Here is a 19,241-nt window from a genome sequence, read left to right as displayed (position 1 = left end):
TCTATGGACCAAAGAGTAAAATCTATGGGTGAGTTAGTAATCTGTGTGTCACGTATCTAGGCTGTATTGGTCTGGAGGAAAAAGCGATTTGGGCTTATGGTAGAAGTGATATCTTTTATTAGACCAACAAGATTTTTGCAAAAAAAAATAAAAAATCTTTAATTACAAGCTTTTGGGCACAAACATCCTTCATCAGACATTGGAGAAAAGATTGTAAAAGTTTTCTGCCTGGTCTAATAAAAGATATCACCTCTACCATGAGCCCAGATTGCTTAATAACCCCTGGCAGTCAATTGACAGCTATGTCTCAGTCCAAACTGTCATGTGATTCCAGGGGAAGGGAACTTGGTAAGTGTTAGTTTTTTCAGGTTTATTTCGATTTTTGCAAATTACACTGAAAAACATGAGCTGAGAGGAAAACAGCTCCAACTATCCTGGGGCTGTCATCCATCAAGGAGCAATGTCAAAGGTGGCTCCACATGTCTCTGACTGCTGGGTTTGTTATTTGCATGCACAAGTATGAATCCTGTTCCGCCATTAACATGTATTCCTGGTTTCTCAATTACAGTGTCCAGTAGGGCTGTGCAAAGCTTCAGGTGGTGGTTTGATTTGGAGGAGATTCGGCCTGATTCGGTGGCTGAATCTCTGAATCCAAATCGAATCAGGGGACCAATTGAAAGGTCTGAATCTTTGGCATAGATTCAGAGAGCTTTGATGATTCCGACAGTTCCTGGTGGCTGCAGCCACTCCAAGCTGGTAAGTACTGGGGGCTGGGGGAGGGGACCATGGAGGGACCCCTGCCTGCTCCCACAGCCCCCCATGGCTGCCCCGCTTGCCCCAGCTTGGTACTTTAAAAAAAAGCCCTGGTGCTCACTGGATGCTGCCAGGCAGGGGGCGAGCCCCACTGCCCCCCACTGCATGGGGGGCTCTGCAAGAGCTCCCTCGACCCCCCCCCCGCTCCCCATGGCTGCCCCACCTGCTGGGCCTCTGGCCCTTTAAGAAAAAAAAAGCCGAGAAAAGCCCCGGGACTCACGGCTCCTGGTGCATCCTGGGGGCTTCAGGGGTTCATGCAGAGCCCCCCACTATGTGGGCAGTGGGGATCATCCCCTCTGGCAGGAGCAGTGAGTCCCGGGGTTTCTTCAGATTTTTTTTCTTTAAGGGCCGGAGCTGGCCCACGTGGGGCACCTGAGGGGGGCTGGGGGAGGGGGGTTCGTGCAGCGTCCCCGTGCACTGGACGGCAGTGGGGATCGGCCCCTGCCGAGTTGGGGCTTTTTTCCCCCCAAGTGCTGGGAGCTGGGACGGCCGGCCATTGCTGGGCTGGGAGAGGGGCCGGGGATGGGCCTGGCCTGGCTGATTTGGATATTCGGCTGCTGCCAAATCTCTGAATCAGATTCAGCTGAATCAAATCAGGACAGCGATTCGAATTACCGAATCGAATCACTGTCCCCTGAATCGGCCGAATCTGAAGCGAACACTAGCTGCTTTACACAGGCCTGGATTCCAGGCACGCATGTATGTGGCTCTTCCAGTAACCAGGCCTGTTACATCAGCATTGTGGCTTGCACTTCCCTTTTGTGCTTTGGTTATTTACAGGGACGTGTTTCTTCTGCAGAAGACTTCCTGTTCTCTGATCCCATTTTCCAGTTCTGCCATTGCTGAAGAGTGTGCACACAACGCTGTTCACAGGACAGGGAGGAAAACTTGAAGCAAATGGGATTTTAAAAGTCAGTCCTAGCCCTAAACTATACGGAAGAGGGTAGGGGGCAAGGTTCAGCTGTTGTGGAAGAAGCTCAAAGCTTGGGAGAGTGGCACACATGGTGTTTGCTAGCACTAGCACCGTCTCTTTTGTCAGGATGTACCTGCCCAGGTTTCTTTCTCATACTTGTAACATACTGACCTTGCTGCAAAGTTTGGGACAAGAAGTTGATTACTCATTGTGCCGTGTGGTGCCCAGGGCTTGTGCATGAGAGGTGCTAGATTTCTGACAACCCTTAACCTTCCTCACATAACTGTGTGTTGGGTTTTTTTTCCATCACTACAGTCCAGCTGAGGTGGCTGGGGATGCGTGCTAGGATTGTGGCTGATACATGCCCCTATCTCACGGTCTGGTTGGATACATTTCCTGGTAAATCATCCCATTCTGCATGGCTTTTTGAGTTCAGACACCCTAGCCCTGAACTACCCAAGGGAAACATCTCGGTTGGGGATGGCTCCCACACTTGCTTTTTATTCTGCTTTTTGTTTGTAGCCCCGATTGCCTGTTACTCATGGGATCAGTTCAGAAAGTTCCTTCAGACAGTCCTTGATTTCTGCACGGCAGACACAACTGTCCTAATGGTCTCTGCAGCAAATGACCATGTCTCATGACATCAGGCCTACAGCAGGCGAGGCAATGGTATAAATTATGAATTTCTCAATATGCTAGTAACTGCTCCGCTGTCATCTTTTCCCTTTAGGATGCTAGTACGCGAGCAATTTGAGCCCAATAAAGGAATTGCAAGAGAAGGCAATACACGTCTCCTACGGGAATGTGCCTGACAACGTCTGTTTTCCCAGCCATTAATATTGTAACAGACCTGAGGCTACACGGAAGCAGCAGCCGCGCTGACTGTACATCACTCGCTCGGGCCTTCGCAGCCCCAACAAACCTGAACTCCCTTCCTTCCCCACTGGCAAAAGAGCTCCGTCTCAATTAAGAGGTGAAGCTGAGGGGAATCAATTAGCAGAGCAGTCCTGGGCTGTACAGCAAAAGGCGAGTCCCCAGGCAGCAGCCCCAAGTCACGCAGTTCCCCATGCCGTAATTATATGATGAACTGCCAAGTTTGACTGTGAATACATTTTGTTAATGAAATACAATTGCTCGGTGTGCTGTGTGCTCCGGAGCTACCATTAAAATATAATTTCCAGAGCTTGCAAAGATCTGAAGTGCCTGACACCGATTTTCACCCCCACTCTGCAAGTCAAACTCCCTTTTCCCTTTCCTGCGCCTGCCCTGGACGGGGCACACGCCCGCACAGACTCGCTGGCGTAACGGGGCGCTGCTTTTCAGAGCCCTGCCTTGATTTCTGCTCAGCCCCGCTCATCTGTCCCCAGCCCAAGGGAGGCTGGGGCCCACCACGGGGGAGGTGTCTTGGTGTTAGAAACCAGCCAGCCCCGCCAAGGACGAGGGGAGATGCGGGGGCTCGGACACTCCTGCCCCGACACGCTTGTGCCGGGGGCGGGGAGCGGGAGGAGCCCGGTCCCTGCCAGCCCCACCTCGGGGCTCGCCCGGCGGCCCCATCCCGTCGGCATTTCCTCTCGGCTCCCCGCCTCCGTGACGCGGCCCCTTTCCCTCGGAAGAGGAAGCTCGGGCGCGGGGAGCCGCGGGGCCGAGCCGGGCCGGGCCGGGCGCGCCATGACCGTCTCCCCGCGCAACCTGCGCGCCCTGTGGCCGCTCGCGCCCTGCGCCTGCACCGCGCTGCTCTGCCTGTGCCCGGCGCTGCGCGGCCGCGGGGCCGAGGACGGCGCGGGCTGCGGGCCGCTGCTCAAGGGCTCGGCGCTGCTGCTGCTGCTGCTGGGCTACCTGCTGCTGCGCTACCGCGGGGCCGCCGCCACCAAGCCCGGCCCCCGCGCCCCGGCCCTGGCCCCGCGGAGCCGCTTGGCGCGGCGGAGCCTGCTGGAGCGCTTCTACGAGCGGCAGCTGCGGCCGTCGCCGCACGTGCTGGGCCACAGCAAGGCGCACGTGAGCCGCATCGTGGGCGAGCTGGTGCGGGCGGCCAAGGCGCAGGGGCTGCAGCCCGGCCCGCTGGCGCTGGCGCTGCGCGGGGACTTCGTGGGCGTGGGCAGCGCCTACGAGCAGCACCAGGTGCGCGGCGCCGACGCCTTCGACGTGCTGGTGCCGCTGCGGCCGCCGCCCCGCCGGGCGCTGGAGCCGCGGGGCGCGGGGCCCGGCGCCTTCGCCTGCGCGCTGAGCGGCGCGGGGCCCGAGGGCGCGGAGCGCGGCGCCGTGTCGTCGGCGCGGGTGCTGCGCTGGTTCCAGGGCCACGTGGCGCGGTGCCTGGGCGCCGTGCGCTACCGCCTGCAGGAGCGCTGCCGCCTCAGCCTGGCCGCGGGCGCGGGGCCGCCCACCCTGCTCGTGCGCCCGCGCTCCGACTACGTGTGCTGCCACCTGGCCCTGGCCGTGCGCCTCGTGCCCGCCCTGCCGCTGGGCGACGCGCTGTACCTCGTGCCCGCCCGCCAGGCCCTGTGGGCGCTCGACGCCTCCAAGCCCGAGCAGCGTTTGCTGGGCTGGCTCCGCCAGCAGGCGCCGCCCGACTCCTGCCACCTCAAGTGCCTGCAGATCCTCAAGGGGCTGCGGGACCTGAGCGGGCGCGGGCTGGAGGGGCCGCTGGGCAGCCAGTGGGGCCGCGTGCTCTCCTCCTACGCCCTCAAGACGGCCCTGTTCTCCGTGCTGCTGCGCGGGCCCTGGCAGGCCTGGCAGGAGCAGTTCCTGGTGGAGCGGCTGGAGGAGCTGGTGCTGTACCTGCGGGACTGCCTGCACAAGCGGGTGCTCATGCACTTCTTCCTGGGCAACCCCCGCGTGCCCGAGGCGGTGCCCGTGCCCAGGTTCCTCAGGGAGGCCGCCCCCCTCAACCTGCTGGCCGCCTTCGACGCCTCCACGCTGGACGCGGCTGCCGCCCAGCTGCTCAAGGCCTGGAGCCAGGCTCCCAAGATCATCAGGATGTACAGCGGCCCCCGGCACTTGAGGAGGAGCCCCGCGCTGTGTCGGCACGTCCCCGAGGCCGGCCAGGAGGCCCAGAGCGACTGAGTGCTGCTGGCTGGCACTGCGCTGCCTGAGGAGTGGGTGCTCAAGGCCAGAGCCACCTGGAAAAGTGCCTGAGCTTCCTAGGGGGACGTGTACCAGCCTGGCAGCAGAAAACACAGCCATTCCCCTGGCCTGGTACACCTAGGAAGCCAAGACTGAGACATACCAAAGCTTTACCACTCCCCAGGTAGTTGTGATTTTTCACAGAAGTCTTATGAAGTTTGCAGGAAAACGCTGTTGCTGGTGGATTTTTTTTTTCCTTCAGTCCTAACCACTTTTAAACCCAGTTCAGTACTTGGATGCATTGGATGTGTTCGGACTGACACATTTGGAGTCCTGTCTTTAAATTCTAGTCATAAAAGTGACCCCATCCAGAGCTTTCTCCTCCTTTATGCAAAAGAGCACCCGGGTCAAGGTCACTGGGATGCAAAAGATGTCAGCGCACTTGGGTACTTCATTTGGTGAGAAGGGCAAGAGATCTGGCTGTGAGGGTTTCTTCCTCATCAATTAGAATTTCTAAGCCATTGCCCAGTGAGACCTTCAGGGTGGTCTGTCTAATCTAATATACTGTGCTAAATGTAGAAGAATAATATGCAAATTTAATATAAAATTAAATTATGAGGTGTGAAAAAGAAACCTGACAACTGTGGGAAGAATCAAGCTGTACATTTGTATTAAAATGAAGGTCATTCTGAAGGATTAAAGTAGGATAATACAGCTTGTAGGGGAAAGAAAAATAATAGCACTTTATTTTCATAAAGGCCTTCATGTTGTGGAAATTGGCTGCACTAAATGTTTGAATATAAAAGAGGCATTATTTTGTTTATTATTAAAAGTGGTTGATAGGCAAGTTGTTTTCAATGAGCCTTTTTGTCTCAATAAGCACATTTAGGCCTAAAGCATTAGTCTTCCTTAGAAGTAGCCTTATATTTAAGGATTACCAAAGAACTGCTTCTTTGCTATAGTGCAGAAGTTTAAAGTAATCCACTCCAAAATGTGTTGTTTTAAAGTATTTGTAGTAGCTACACCTTCTCCAATAATGGGGTCCTAGTTGAAGGACCCTAACACACTCCCCAGTTGTGGCAGCTTTCAGGTCTACAAGAGACCAGGAAGTACCATGGGTGGGTGGTTTTATAATGCTATACTGCAGCAAAATATGTCTGTATTTATTTTGGTGAAGTATTTCAGGGTACCTTTACAATTTTCCAGGACTTGGAACAACATCATGGTACAGCAGGTCAGTTTTTAGACTTAGCATCTCCGGTGTTTGTTCCTTTAGTATAAACAGCAGCAAGGTAGTTTCTACATGTTGTGGAAAGACTTTATCTGAATACCTCAGACAACAACATTTCAATTTACTTGGAAGTTAGCACTTATTCTGTTTGCTGTGCATTGTACACTTCTCTCATTTTTTTTCAGCTAAAACCCAAAACTATGGTAGGCCTTATGGGGCCAAGGTTGCATTAAATTATAGTTTGTGGATAAGGCTCAGAAAGTTTCAGTGCGATTTACTCTGTAAAATGTTCTTGGCTTCTGCTAAAAGCAATTGAAGTGTGTGGAACTAAATGCAACACAGGGTGCCTGCAGAACTGCAGCAAAGCCGTCCCAGGTTTTTGTTGTTGTAATACAGCATACCACCCTTGTACATATTTAATACATTTTATATTTCAAGATATGAGCTAAGACCCAAACCCTGCATAAAGTTAAGCACATGCCTTAATGTTTTTAGGAGTATGTCTAATGTGAACTGTAAGCAGTCTTTAATTATAAATTGGTAAATGAATTTGGAGCAGCTGGAAAATTTTGAAATGCCAAAATCAGGCCCTAATTGTAGTATGTTGGCATGTTCCCATGCTCTTCCTTAACAGTTTTCTGCAATAGAAAATAGCAAACTTTTTAATCTTTAGCTTTTTCAGTCAAAAACATTCCTACACACATGCCTGTTTTATAGGTGTTTTAAAACTTTTAAAATCTTTTATATTCAGGTAATGTCAATTGGTGTGATACTTTCTCAGTTTAGATGATTTCTATATGGGCATTGTGCTTCTCTTTTGCAAATACAAAGGGTATATTTATAGTCAAATGTTATTCGTTTGTGGTAATCTAAACCTATGAAAGTTCCCTTGGTTGGCTTTTTGGAAGGCTATAATGTGTGTTTATCATCTGGCATACAAACCAGGGGAGCTACTCTGCTTTCCTTAGTCACTGGAGTCTTTGCCTGAGGAAAGACTATAGAATTGGACCAATATATTCTGGTTGCCTGTTGCTTGGAGCATTTAATAAACATATATTCAGTAATGTATTCTGACACCAGGGCTACCTTAATGAAATACCTGTTTGTGTAACGTTGTCTTGGAGAAGCAATGATTTGGTATGTGTTCAATGTTGGTTGTTATAATACATGGAAATGTATTATAGATGTATAAATATTTTATTACTATTCTGCAGTGATGCCACAGAAGGGAAGTTACATGAAGGAATGCATAATAAGGTATGGTGCAGGGTTATCAATAGCTTTGAAAGGTGATCTCGAATGTTGGGGTGAAAGACAAATGAGGAAGACTTGTAACTCTCAGTGGGGTAGCCGTATGGATAATCCAAAAGAAAAGGGGTGGGAAGTGGAGAAAAATCTTTAGGCAGATCAAGACAGAAGGTTGGAAACAAGGGTTTTAATCATGCACTACATTAAACAGTGCCTTCAAGTTGTATGTTAAATACAGATAAGCCTTTATGAATTTATGAAGGCCTCAGCCTTGCATGTTACAGGCAAAACTTTTGTTGCTTTTCAGCTTATTAATATCATTGAATCCAACTAGTCCTGATTGGGAGTTCTTGTTGGATACAGAACAATACGTGGGAGGGGGAATTCTTTGTGACGTTAACAACCAAAGCAAATTTAGGTCCTGATCTTGGACATGCCTTTGTGCCTACATTAATCTTAGTTGTACGAGCAGCCCAACTGAAGTCAGTGGGACTGTTCAAGTGAATGAAGTTAAGTGCACATACACAATTGGTTGTAGAATCAGAGACTGCAATCACTAAACTGTACCTCTGTTATGTGCAGTTCAGGCATGGGTTGGTATTTACTTTAATAGTTTATCTGCTATAATGCAGATAGGTATGTTCATATTTGACCAAAGTGACAAGTGACCTTTGGGTTCAGTTTAGCATAGTCATTTTCTACAACACGCAAACTACTCTGGTGTGATTGTTAGTTTCCTGGTGCTATTTTTGGGCTTTATCCAGTAAATATGCATGTGTAGAACTTGACTCATGATTATCCATTGATCCCCTCCCTCCCTGGGTTTATTCATATAAGTGAAGTTCTGTACAAGTATTTGCAGGATTAAGACCATGACCAGTTTTGGTGTAATGTATATTTAAATTGAAAATTGAATGCAATAAAGAACCACATATTACTTAGACACATATATTTTAACTACAAAGCCAATTTTGTAAGGTGTAAGAGTTATGAGGTTGTCTTTTTATTGGGGACGTGGAAGCTACAGTTTTTTAATTCATATAAGTTTCTGACTTTGCTCTGTATTTGAAATTGGTATCTCTGCAAAGACAGCCTCATTTCATAAGACTCTTAAGCATTCCTCCTTATGTTTTGAATCTTTTTGCAGTGTAATACAAATAGTGCTATATGTCTGTCTGGATTAGACATTTGTGGTACAGTTATTTTGACCAAAGATTTAACTGAATAATTGTTCAGCTGCTATTGTTTTAAGAAAGTGTTTATATTCTTAAAATGTTAGCCCATTTCTAAACAAATGTTATAAATTCATTTTCTATTTAATAACAAAATACATTTGCACTTTTATTGTTTCTGACCAAGTTGGAGTTTTTGTTACCTGTTTTTAATATTTCATTATTAATAAACCACTGTTTTGAAATAGCTATGCTTAAGTGCTTTTTACAGGGAACTTAAATTTTTGGCTACAAGTAATTTCTTAGTGACACAATTTTCTCAGAAGTGACCCTAGCAGTGTAGATTGTCCAAGGGCACAATCCTGGGGTTTGTAGAAGATATCCAGTAACAAAACCACCCTGGTCCCTGGCATGTATTGTGAAGTCTTCCTGCACAAAAGCTGTGCAGGCTCAAGGCAATGTTATTCGCTGCTTGGAACTGGAGAGAGAGAGAGAACCATGAGAGAGGAGGGAAGCTGGCCGAGCTGCTCTACAAACTTGATGGCTTCATTTTCAAGCTTGTGTTGGAGAGGGTGCAGCCAGAGCACTGGTTGCAATATTGTCAAGGTGGGACAGGTCAGTTCTATTTTGCTGGCCTCAGCTTTGGGGTTGTACACCAAGATTGCTTGTTTAATGCTTGCACAGAGATCTAGGGCTTCACCCCGAGCGCATAACGTCTTGTGCAGACTCGGCCTGTATAAACGGGTGACTGTTTCAGTGTCGTACAACATGGCCCACACTCTGTTTCAAATGGAGAGCTCTGTTGAAGGTGGAGGGAGTTGGAAGGATATCCTTCCTTCATCCTGCCTTTATAAGCCTTGAATAAGATGCTAAACCCATATTCCTGTTGCTGGTACCATTACACACTCCATTTAGAGCAGTGATTCTCAACTTTGCAGACTCAAGGCACCCCTTGTCAGACTTGGGGTACCTCTTGGAAAATACCAGCTCTTAGCTTTCATTCATTTCTTGCCTATGGAAAAATAATGGAGCAATTCTGCTGTAAAGACCTAAGAAAGATCACATCAGGTCAGAATGTTTTTGATGTGGATTTCTATATGAAATTTCTAGGTTTATCTTGTGAATGATGATATGTTGGTGTTTGTACACCCAACAGTGTTGATATAACAAAGATCTCACAGCACCCTAGGGTGCCACCTCGCCTTGGTTGAGAATTACTGATTTAGAGAATGGGGGAAACAGCAAGATTTCCATCTTCAGTTTGCTTAATAAATGCAGGGTAATTATCTGAAGTCTTTCCTGCCCCTCACATCCACAGAAATTAAAAGCTTTTGGAGAAGACTCAAAAAGTTTTACAAAGGTCTGAAGAATAATCAGCTAGCTGAATTGTTCAGATGATAAGCTCACTTCCAAAACTAACTCGCGTGCCATTGCAGTGATCAGCACCCATGGTGGTGCTGGTTGGATTGACTCCTTAATTTCAAAATACTTTATTGGTTCGAGTGAAAGCTCTACAGCAATACACCTCATACTGAGTCCTGGGTTTCTCTTGAGCAGAAAATGAGTAAAGTATGAGAATTTTTCCTTTTCTGATTAATTAGTTTAGCTCCCTCTCCCCCCCCCCCCTTTCCTTAAATCTAAGGCTTGCCCAATCGGTATTAAAGAAAAGCACATTTGTGTCTGACCCATCAAATAAATTGTTTAAAACATCTTCATCCGTGTACAAATGCAATTCTTGTAATGCAGTCAAGGTCAGTAGTGAGCTGCTGATTAAGGACTGGTAAAGCAAATCAGAGCTGACTGGAAGGGAAAGGACTTTTTATGCCTTCCAATTCATAAGACTCCAAAGAATTCAAACATGAGAATTTTGCTTTCTGTTTTTTCATTTCATCTTCAAATACATACCTGTCAAGCCTTTTCCGCTACAAAGGAGTGTACTGAATTGGAATAGTTAGCAGGTGAGTGAGGAAAATGCTCTGCTTCTGTTCAGACTATGTAAATATTTGAGCTATGTAGATCATGAAAAGTGAGTTCAAGGAACCCCCAATGTTTGATCGTAATATGCGTTCACTATAGCACTTATTGATATTCACAGATTGTTAGGGGCTGGAAGGGACCTTGCAGATCATCAGGTCCAGCCCCCACCCCCTGTTCTAGGCAGGAGGACAACTGGGGTCAAGCGACCCCAGCAAGGTGACTGTCCAGTCTCCCCTTGAAAACCACCAGGGTAGGTGACTGCACCACCTCTGGAGTGAGTTTATTCCACAGTCTGGACACCCTGACAGTGAAGGAGTTTTTCCTGGTATTAAGCCTGCAGCGGCCTTCCAGGAGTTTGTATCCATTGGTCCTGGTCTGCCCCAGGGGTGCCCTGGTGAACAGTTTCTAGAGTTCAGCCCCTCTCCCTCTTTTGATGACTCTTGCAAGATTTATAATACCTATGGTCATGGAAAGTTGAATCTCTATATGGATCTGGCTAGAAATGGGGTTTCTATCCCCACATTTCTGGTGAACATATGGTTAGTGTTTTAATCCACAGAGTATAATGTGCCACACAAGTACTGTAGGTGAATTAGAGGTGGAATGATGAGAGGGAAGGGGCAGTAGGAAAGGGTAATATTTAAACCAGAAGAATGCATATTTATTTGAATAAAGCATGTTTCTGCTTTGTTTGCTCTATGCAACATAGAGCTGACTTGTTAGTATCTTTTTTTCCCTTAAGTTACTTACACAAACTGTAATAAGCATTATTAAACCAACAACATTTACTGAAACGTACTGGTAGGACATAGCTTGTCTCTGGCTGAGCATCTGAATTGGAGGCCCCTTGGTATCCACTTAAGGCCCTGCACTTTCTGTTAGACCCCCAAGTGCATTGCAAACCTCATTCAACCCCATTACCTTGGGGTAGGGAAGCATTATTTTGGAAGAGGGGAGAGAAGAGGACTTGTATTTTAAAGAGCTCTGAAACCGATACTGGAAGGTAAGTAAGGTAACTTCCCCCATGTCTCACAAAGAGTCTACTGTAGACCTGGCAACTGTGTGTGCATCACTTGACATCTCTGAACTTTCTCTGTAAAAATAAAATGAGCAAACCTTTGCAAAAGGGATCAGTTCAAGTACGACTTTAATGATGCCCAATATATGCCAGCTGCCTCCAAACCCAAAGGAAAAAGACAGCTTTCCTGTCACAAGGATTTATAAAATAATTTTAGGGCATGATAGAACATGGCAGTGCATAGGTAGCAGGGAAGGAAGGAAGCAGGAAGACAGGAGCAGGTTCATTAAGCTTAGATGGTTACCTTGTGAATGCTGGTGACCAGCATATAAGAAATGGAAGGTGGGGGGAAGAAGGAAAAATAATCTCTCTTGTTGTGTATTCCTTTCAGAGAAATAGGAATACATACTTTGCTTGTATTTAAAATTCTGTTGTAAAGAGTTAGAAAACAGTTAAAGAGGGAACAGTAGTAACAATTCACACTGAAATAAGGGTGACAGCTCTTTGAACCATTTCTTAATTTCAGATAAGGAAAAGATGGTAATTTTTTGTGCAAAGCTCAACTGTATCCACATCACATGAGTTTCAGCAATGCGGTCAACTTGACTGCACAGTTTTGTAGCAGTGGGGGACTGCGTTCTAGCTTTCCCCCTGGCTTGCTTCCTTTGGCTGGGAGCAAGCAAGACTAGGGGCCACCTGAGCTCCAAGGCCCCCAGGCTTGGGGCTTGCATGTAGGATGCCTGCCATGGATTTGGGGAGCACCTGAAGCCCCAGACTGATGGCTCTGGGACAAATAATGCTTGCCCCATAGTAGAGCCACACAGACTTGAACAATTGAGCTCTGCTCAGTCAAAATTTGAAACTCGACCATCGGGCTTTGCCCAATAGAATTCAGAATGGATTTGGCCCTTGAAACAAAATTAAAAAAAAAAAAAAAGATTGTGCTGCCAAACACAATGCTGGAGATAAGGCTGTTCTTCCTTGCCTGAGTTTTTACTCTTTCCAACCCTTGGCTCCCACAGAAAGAAAACCCTGAAATTAAATATTTTATCTTGGGAACAATCTTTGGGGAGGAAGAAAGAGAATTGGTTTTTGAATGACGTATGCTATCCAGTACAAGAGTACAGTGTACTGACTTTAAATTGGTGTGAGCTGTAAAAGACAAAGTCTGTGCCTTTCAACAAAGCTTGTGCACATATCAGTTTCATTTGAGTTGTCTAATTCTTGTTGGCATGACAGATACAGAAATTCCACTCCCTGTATAAGTAAGCATTGGAGCAACAGCTACAGAGGAAATGAATCATTCCTCTATTTCTGTTGCAAAATGCTTCTGTGAACTGAATGGTGAATTATGAATAGCATTTTATTATATTTCTTTAGGTTTCTTCCTACGCTAGGATTCTATCAATGTGTGCTTCATATAAAAGATGCAAAAGTCTGTAACATGCCTGTTAATCGGGCTGGTTTAAGTAAATTGCGTGGACTTGGTTTCTATCATGAGGCAATTCCCAAAGTGTTTCCTTGAGAGAACTGTTGCTTCCTGCAGTTTCCTGCTCTCCTATCAGATGGTGGGTGGACCGCTACACAGTACAGTTGTGGAGGGACATGCTGCGGTATGTGTTTTCTGAACATAAATCAAAGTCCATTACTTTGAGCACCTGATGTGCTCTTGGAGACTTATTTGTTTAACCAGATATGAAAAGAGGAAGTTCAGACTAATCATAACGATTCTAAATCATGAACACTTCTCCAATTAATCTTTCTATGTGGAGACTGTAAATACTTTCCCAGGAGCTGTGTTAGCTTCCTGGTTGTCCGTACTTGACAAAAGCTGATGAAGTGTTCTAAATAAGAGGTGGGTGAATCTTGACTTGGCCAACATCAATCCTTGTTTCTTCTCTTCTTTTTAAATATTTTATCGTTGTTTCCATGATGCTGTGGAAATGAGCAGCACAGATCTGTTTCTTTAATCCCCGTTCTCTCAAATTTTGCATTGAAGGGTGGCTCACAGTCATGTATATCATGTGAGATCTTTAAGGCAGGGGCTCTCACTTTTGTTCTGTGTTTGTACAGCTTTTAACACAGGTTTGTGACTGGGGCACCTAGATTTTTCCATGGGACAAAAAACTCCACCATAGACTTAGTATCAGAACCCACATAACCTGGTATCATATTCTATTTGAGGAGGTAATAGATGTTAATTAGGTTTTTGCTGAAAGCAGAGTTTCTGGCTTCTGTCCCTAGTTCTACAAATGACTGATATGTGACCTTGGGCAATGCATTTCTGGGCATCAGTTTCCCTTTCTGTATAGTGGCTATAATACTTTCACAGAGAGTTGCAGTAAAGCTTAATATTTATGAAGGACTTAGCCTTAAATGCAAAGAGATACAGAAGGGCCAAAACAATATAAATGCCAAATCAAAATATCTGTTCAGTGTTCTCCTTTTAAAATAGGGTCTTTCATTGGAGATTTCAATTAATGCATAGTTTTTTCAAAATCTTTTGCTGTTCAACCTGCATGAAAGATGTGACCCATGAGACATGATGCCTGTTTGAGGTAAACTTCATTACAGCTATTTTGTACATGTGGGAACCAGCCACAGCTTTAATACTTAACTTGCCTGAGGTCTTGTAGAAAGTCTGTTCCCAGTAGAGGACTAGAACACAGATCTCTTGAGTCCATTTGTCTACTTTTTTGTGAAATTACAGGTGGCGTGTGGAAGTCCTGTGTTACCGACTTGGCAATCACTATTGTGTTTCCTGTCCTCATTCTGATCTTAAAGAAGAGGAAGATGTGCTACATGGAGCTGTATTTCCACTTTGTGTATTTAATAGGTGGAGTGTGGGAATGCCACAGAAGTTGGGTGGCCAAAAAGGTACCTCAAGAATAGGGGAGAGGACAGTTGCATTTAGTGCAACTGTCCCCAACACCATGAACATCACATGCCTCCCAAGGCTGGTGGGGCATGGCAAGCTCCCGCAGGCAGTGGCAGCAGTGTTGGTGGAGGGGTTGTGGCGGCAGCAAGCAGGGAGCTCCTGCAGGCAGCTATACCAGTATTGGCAGTGGGGGCGGGCTGAGCAGGGAGCACCTACAGGTAGCCGCAGTGGTGTCAGTGGTGTGGAGGGGAGGGTGCCACGCGGTGAAAAATAGAGGACATAAAGGCGTCTGGTTTCATATCAATACAGGACAGAGGACCAGAAAACCGGACTGTCCTCTATAAAACTGGACAAATGGCCACCCTACACAGAAGGATGCTGTGGGTATCATAGCTGCATGCATGTTTCTGTCTATTCCAGTCACCCAAATGGCTGTAGCACAGGGACGGGCAATTATTTTGTCTGGAAGGCTGCTCACCGAGTTTTGGCAAGCTATTAAGGGCTGCAAGGGTAGCCACACCCCTTAACTGGTGCCCTGCCCCCTGGTTGCCATCTTGGAACTGGAAGTCCCACCCCCTAACCCTTGCCCCCAGAAGTCTGTCACCTTGCCCCCTAGAAGTACTCCTTTCAGCAAGGGGTTTTGTCATCTTGGAACTAGAAAAATACCATATTATATTCTAAAAATCTATCATCTACAGCATTCATTAATTTGATTTCAAAAAATATTTTTGTCCTGATTTACATGTGTTTGTGTAGTATATGTAGAGGTGATTGTATAAAAGCTTAAAATGAAGTCTTACTCTGGTATAATGGGAGGGGCTGTGGGTGTGTGGGTACATGGTATGTGGGGAGGGTGTGGGTGTGTGTATGGGGTTTGTGGGGAGGGGTGATTGTGTTGGGAGGGTTGTGGCATGTGTGGAGGGGACGGGTTTGCCCACAGCTCCCCTCATGGCAGGCAGAGCCCCTATCAGCACTTCTCCAAGCCTGGGATCTGTGCTCCTGGCTCCAGGGCAGTGGTGTGGGCCCTGTGTCCCACCTGCCACCACTTCCCCCTCCATCTGCCACCACTACCCTTCTCTTGCCACTTCCCCATCCCCACTCCACCACACTCACTGCTCCGGCACCATGTCCCAGATGCATGGCCAATACTACCAGACACAGCAGGAGCCGGACCAGCCCTGCCAGTACCACATAGATCCAGCCAAGAATTGCAGAGGCCAGGCTGTCTCCTACTGAGTCTTGCAGCCTGGTGCTACAGCCGGGAACCACATGGTGCCAGAGAGGTGGGCAGGGCGTGGGGAGGAATGACAGCAGGCAGGAAAGCAGGGAAATGGCAGTGGCAAGTGGGGGAGTGGCAGCAAGTGGGTGTGCAGGCGGCAGTGCCCAACTTGGCTCCATGGAGCCCCTGCTGGCCTGCGCTCCCACCGTCCCACTCTGGGCCCTGGCCCTGGGACACCAGGCAGGCCCTGTGTTCCCACCCATGTGCCCACTACCCCTGAAGTTCTTATCTGAACTTCCAACTTCAGTGGAGGGAGGTGGGAACAGCCCAGGTTCCCAGGCAGAGGCTTGGGAGTGGCTGCCAGCTGGGGCTGGGTCGGCCTTGCTGCAGCTGCAGGGTCCTGCTGCTGGCTCCTCCTGGGACTTGCTGCCTCTGGTGCCTTGCCATCTTTGACAGGCAGCCAGGGCAGATAAATATTAATTTTTCTAAATTTTTTAGGGGCCCCACGGAGCAGATACAATGGCCTGGTGGGCCAGATCCAGGTCATGGGCTGTATTGCCCATGCCATGCCCTTCTTGTAACAAGTGCATTTTAAACAAACATATTCTAGAACTGGTGCTTTAATTTGGATATTTTTTGAGGCAGGATACTGCCATATAAAGCAGAGGGCAGCCCTTTCCCTTACCTCAAAGATAATTAAATAAAGCAGACTAAGATGTGATGATGAACTTTGCTTGAAGGACTGCTCATACAAACTCAGTTTCTGTATATGAATCTGTGAAAGGATAAAACTGAACATAATCTCCACACGCTTCCAAATATTACTGCAGCCCAACTTGATTAAGAATAAGGCTTAGGGCAAAGTCACTGTGTGGTATACTCCCCCTCAAAGAGTAAAGAATTTCCCTAAGTCCCTAGTTCTTATTTCTTTTCCCTTTTTATGAAGTAAAGTCTTAACACATTAATGAAATGATAATGATAAATGAAAACACATTACTGTTTTAGGGACATATTGCTATAATCCCATCCCTCCCATGTTTTAAGCTTTGAACCTGCAATAATTTTGTACATATGCTTCATTCAATGAATACAGGTCATCTCAGTGAAGTCTGTTGGACAACTTGTGAAGAAGTCAGATCCTTGTTATTTTCAGGCAAATCAAGAATGACTTGTCGATGGAATTGTTCCATGCTTACATTTGTGCAGCTGGGATCAGACCTGGCCCTGCACATAGATATTAGCAACTGGTTTTGAGTAGTTTAAGATCAGAAGAAAATTCTTTCAGACTCCTCAAAATTTTCTAAAATATTTTGTCTGTAACTTTCATGGAAACAGAGATCACAGTTCAGATTTTGCATTCCATCTTCTGAAATGTCCCTTGCAATTTCATATGAATAAACATTGTTCTCTTCCGGTCCCTAACTATTGTGTCCTCTTATACAGCTACATTTCAGTGGCTGGAGATGGGATATTTTTAGAGAAAGGGTCCTTGCTACAAGTTCAGGGCTTTTCTTAAAGTCAAAGGGTCATGTGAATGTAGTACTTGGCTATCCTTTGAGTAGCCAGTTGTGAAGCGCTTAGAGAGGATTTATTTTGGTTGCAAGTCCTTGTTATCATTGGTAGTGAACAAGACTGCCCGTCACTTTCTCATGCTCTGTCCCACCTCTGGTCCCAGTCTACTTATCTGCAGGGGTCATTATGGTTGCCATGCATAAAGAGAAAGCAGAGGAGCAACCAGGAAGTATGTCATATGTGCTGCTCCAAAACTTAGTAGTGCGAAGGATGCACTGGGTTATTGCTGCTTTACTTTGACTAGTGTGTGCATTTCTAGGTTGTGTGTTTTCTTTTTCTAGGAATTGGTGCCAACCTGCAGAGGGTACAGCAGGAATAAGGCCCTTGTGGGGAGGGAAGCCTAAAGCCAGTGAATGGCCATTGCTTTTGTCCCATCTGAAAAACCAGGACAACCTTTAGGGTGAAATTGGTGCATACGAATGGAATACAGGCATTTGATTACTGTCCTTTTTACTATGTTAAGTCAGACCAGGAGAGGATGCTTTATACAAGCGGTCAGACTCTAGGATCCCATGGGCCCTTCTGGCCTCAAGATCTAGGAATTAAAGTTGCTTTTCTTAGAACAATAGGTTACAACTTGATAACAAGTTCAATTCCAGGTCCAAATGCTGGCAAACCTTGGAGGCTTTTGGATATGGGGTTTTATTTCAGTCTATGATGAAGGTGCAGTTGGCCGCAAACTTCCAATCTAAACCCTGGACTTTCTGAAAGTTTGGACTGAGGAAGGGTATTTGTTTGGGTTGTAGACACAGGAAAGAATAGCACTTTAGAATGCCAGTATGTCTTTAAACTACTGAATGTCACGGTATTGTGTGAGACACTATTTTCCACATCTGCTTGGCAGGATTAAGAGGAAGACAGCTGTAATATAATTTACTAGCAGACTTTGAAGTAACATTAAAAAGTAGGTCCTATAATAAAAAATACTTTTGCCTGTTACTTAATATTTAGAAAAAATGTGTCAGTGGGAAGAATGATTTGGCAAATGCATCTGAATAATCCAAACTGCTCCATGCTGTTTAGGAATCTGGGTTTTGTGTTTTTTTTCTGAGACCCCCCAAGTCAACTCTAGTTAAATTATCTGATTTTTAGGTCATGTTTAATGACTGTTCCAATGCAACTTTCCTTTTCATATCCTGCAGCTTAAAACCCCCTTTGACAAATTTTGCTGTATTTCACAGCTGTTCAGTCTAGGATTACAGTTGGTTAAATGTAAGTTATTTTAAAAACATTTTTGCATTATTATCCAGATAATGAGGACTTTCTAGTCAACGTCAGAGTGGAAATAGTTAGAAGCGAATTAACCACTATTCTCACCTCTTTTTTAATCTGATTTAATAATCTTAAATCATTTTAAATGCTCTTTGGAAGGGGGAAAGAATATTTGAAAATGACTTTTTATTGAATTGAGAGAACAGAATATATTTTTTAGTACAATAATGATTTTTTTCTACTGTTTAGGGAAGATGGGTGCATTGTATTAGTATAAGTCTGCAGCAAATCTATAGAATGAAACCTAAAAATGTTCACATTTACTTCACTGTTCATCTACAAAGTCTTAAATTGATGATTCTGAGTGAACTTTTGGGCTCAGATTGGTTTTCTTCTTCATATGTACAAGATGGCTGGGAAGAAGAGGCAAAGCCATTTTGGAAACCAAGACAAATTCTCTGAGGATTATCTGCCTTATGGCTGAAGTACAAGACTGGGGCTCAGAGCTCTGAATTCTGTTCCTTATTAATTCACAGAAATTTCCGTTAGACCATGGGTAAGTCACGTTCTTATGCTCAAAGATCAACTCTACTTGACAAGAATGATCACTTAACCAGGTGGTGCCTCTTTTCCTATCTTTACAATGGGGATAAGACTTATTTGTCTCACAGAAAGACTACTGTTGGTGAAGTGTTTTGAGGTGTTATGTAAGTAGAATAAGAATGAAGCTTACTTCTACAGACATTTTGCCTGAGTAGCAAGTATGGGATTTGCAGATGCTATTGGTAGTGTCTACAAAAAGCTCTTACACAAAAGCTCTTGTCCAGCATCTGCCAACAATTAGAAATACAATCTTTAAAAATAAATTCACACATACAGCAGCCAAATCCTCAACCCTTATAACTCAAATAAGCCAGCCCTAAACACA

General features: G+C 45.9%; 1 protein-coding gene across 1 annotated transcript; it reads left to right on the top strand.

Annotated features, from left to right (window-relative positions):
- Window positions 1-3,152: 3,152 nt before the first annotated feature.
- On the top strand, window positions 3,153-8,684 carry ITPRIPL2 (ITPRIP like 2). Its single transcript, XM_019494812.2, has one exon. It carries the CDS (start codon window positions 3,173-3,175, stop codon window positions 4,784-4,786), a length of 1,614 nt encoding a protein of 537 aa, XP_019350357.2. The 5' UTR covers window positions 3,153-3,172; the 3' UTR covers window positions 4,787-8,684.
- The last annotated feature ends 10,557 nt before the right edge of the window (window positions 8,685-19,241 follow it).

Source organism: Alligator mississippiensis, chromosome 13 (genome assembly GCF_030867095.1).
Source record: "Alligator mississippiensis isolate rAllMis1 chromosome 13, rAllMis1, whole genome shotgun sequence".
Taxonomy (NCBI): domain Eukaryota; kingdom Metazoa; phylum Chordata; order Crocodylia; family Alligatoridae; genus Alligator; species Alligator mississippiensis.
This window is presented reverse-complemented; position numbering and strand designations above follow the sequence as displayed.

Excerpts from the sequence above, each read along its gene's own strand:
- ITPRIPL2 (XM_019494812.2), top strand. The coding sequence starts at position 3,173 with ATGCGGGGGCTCGGACACTCCTGCCCCGACACGCTTGTGCCGGGGGCG.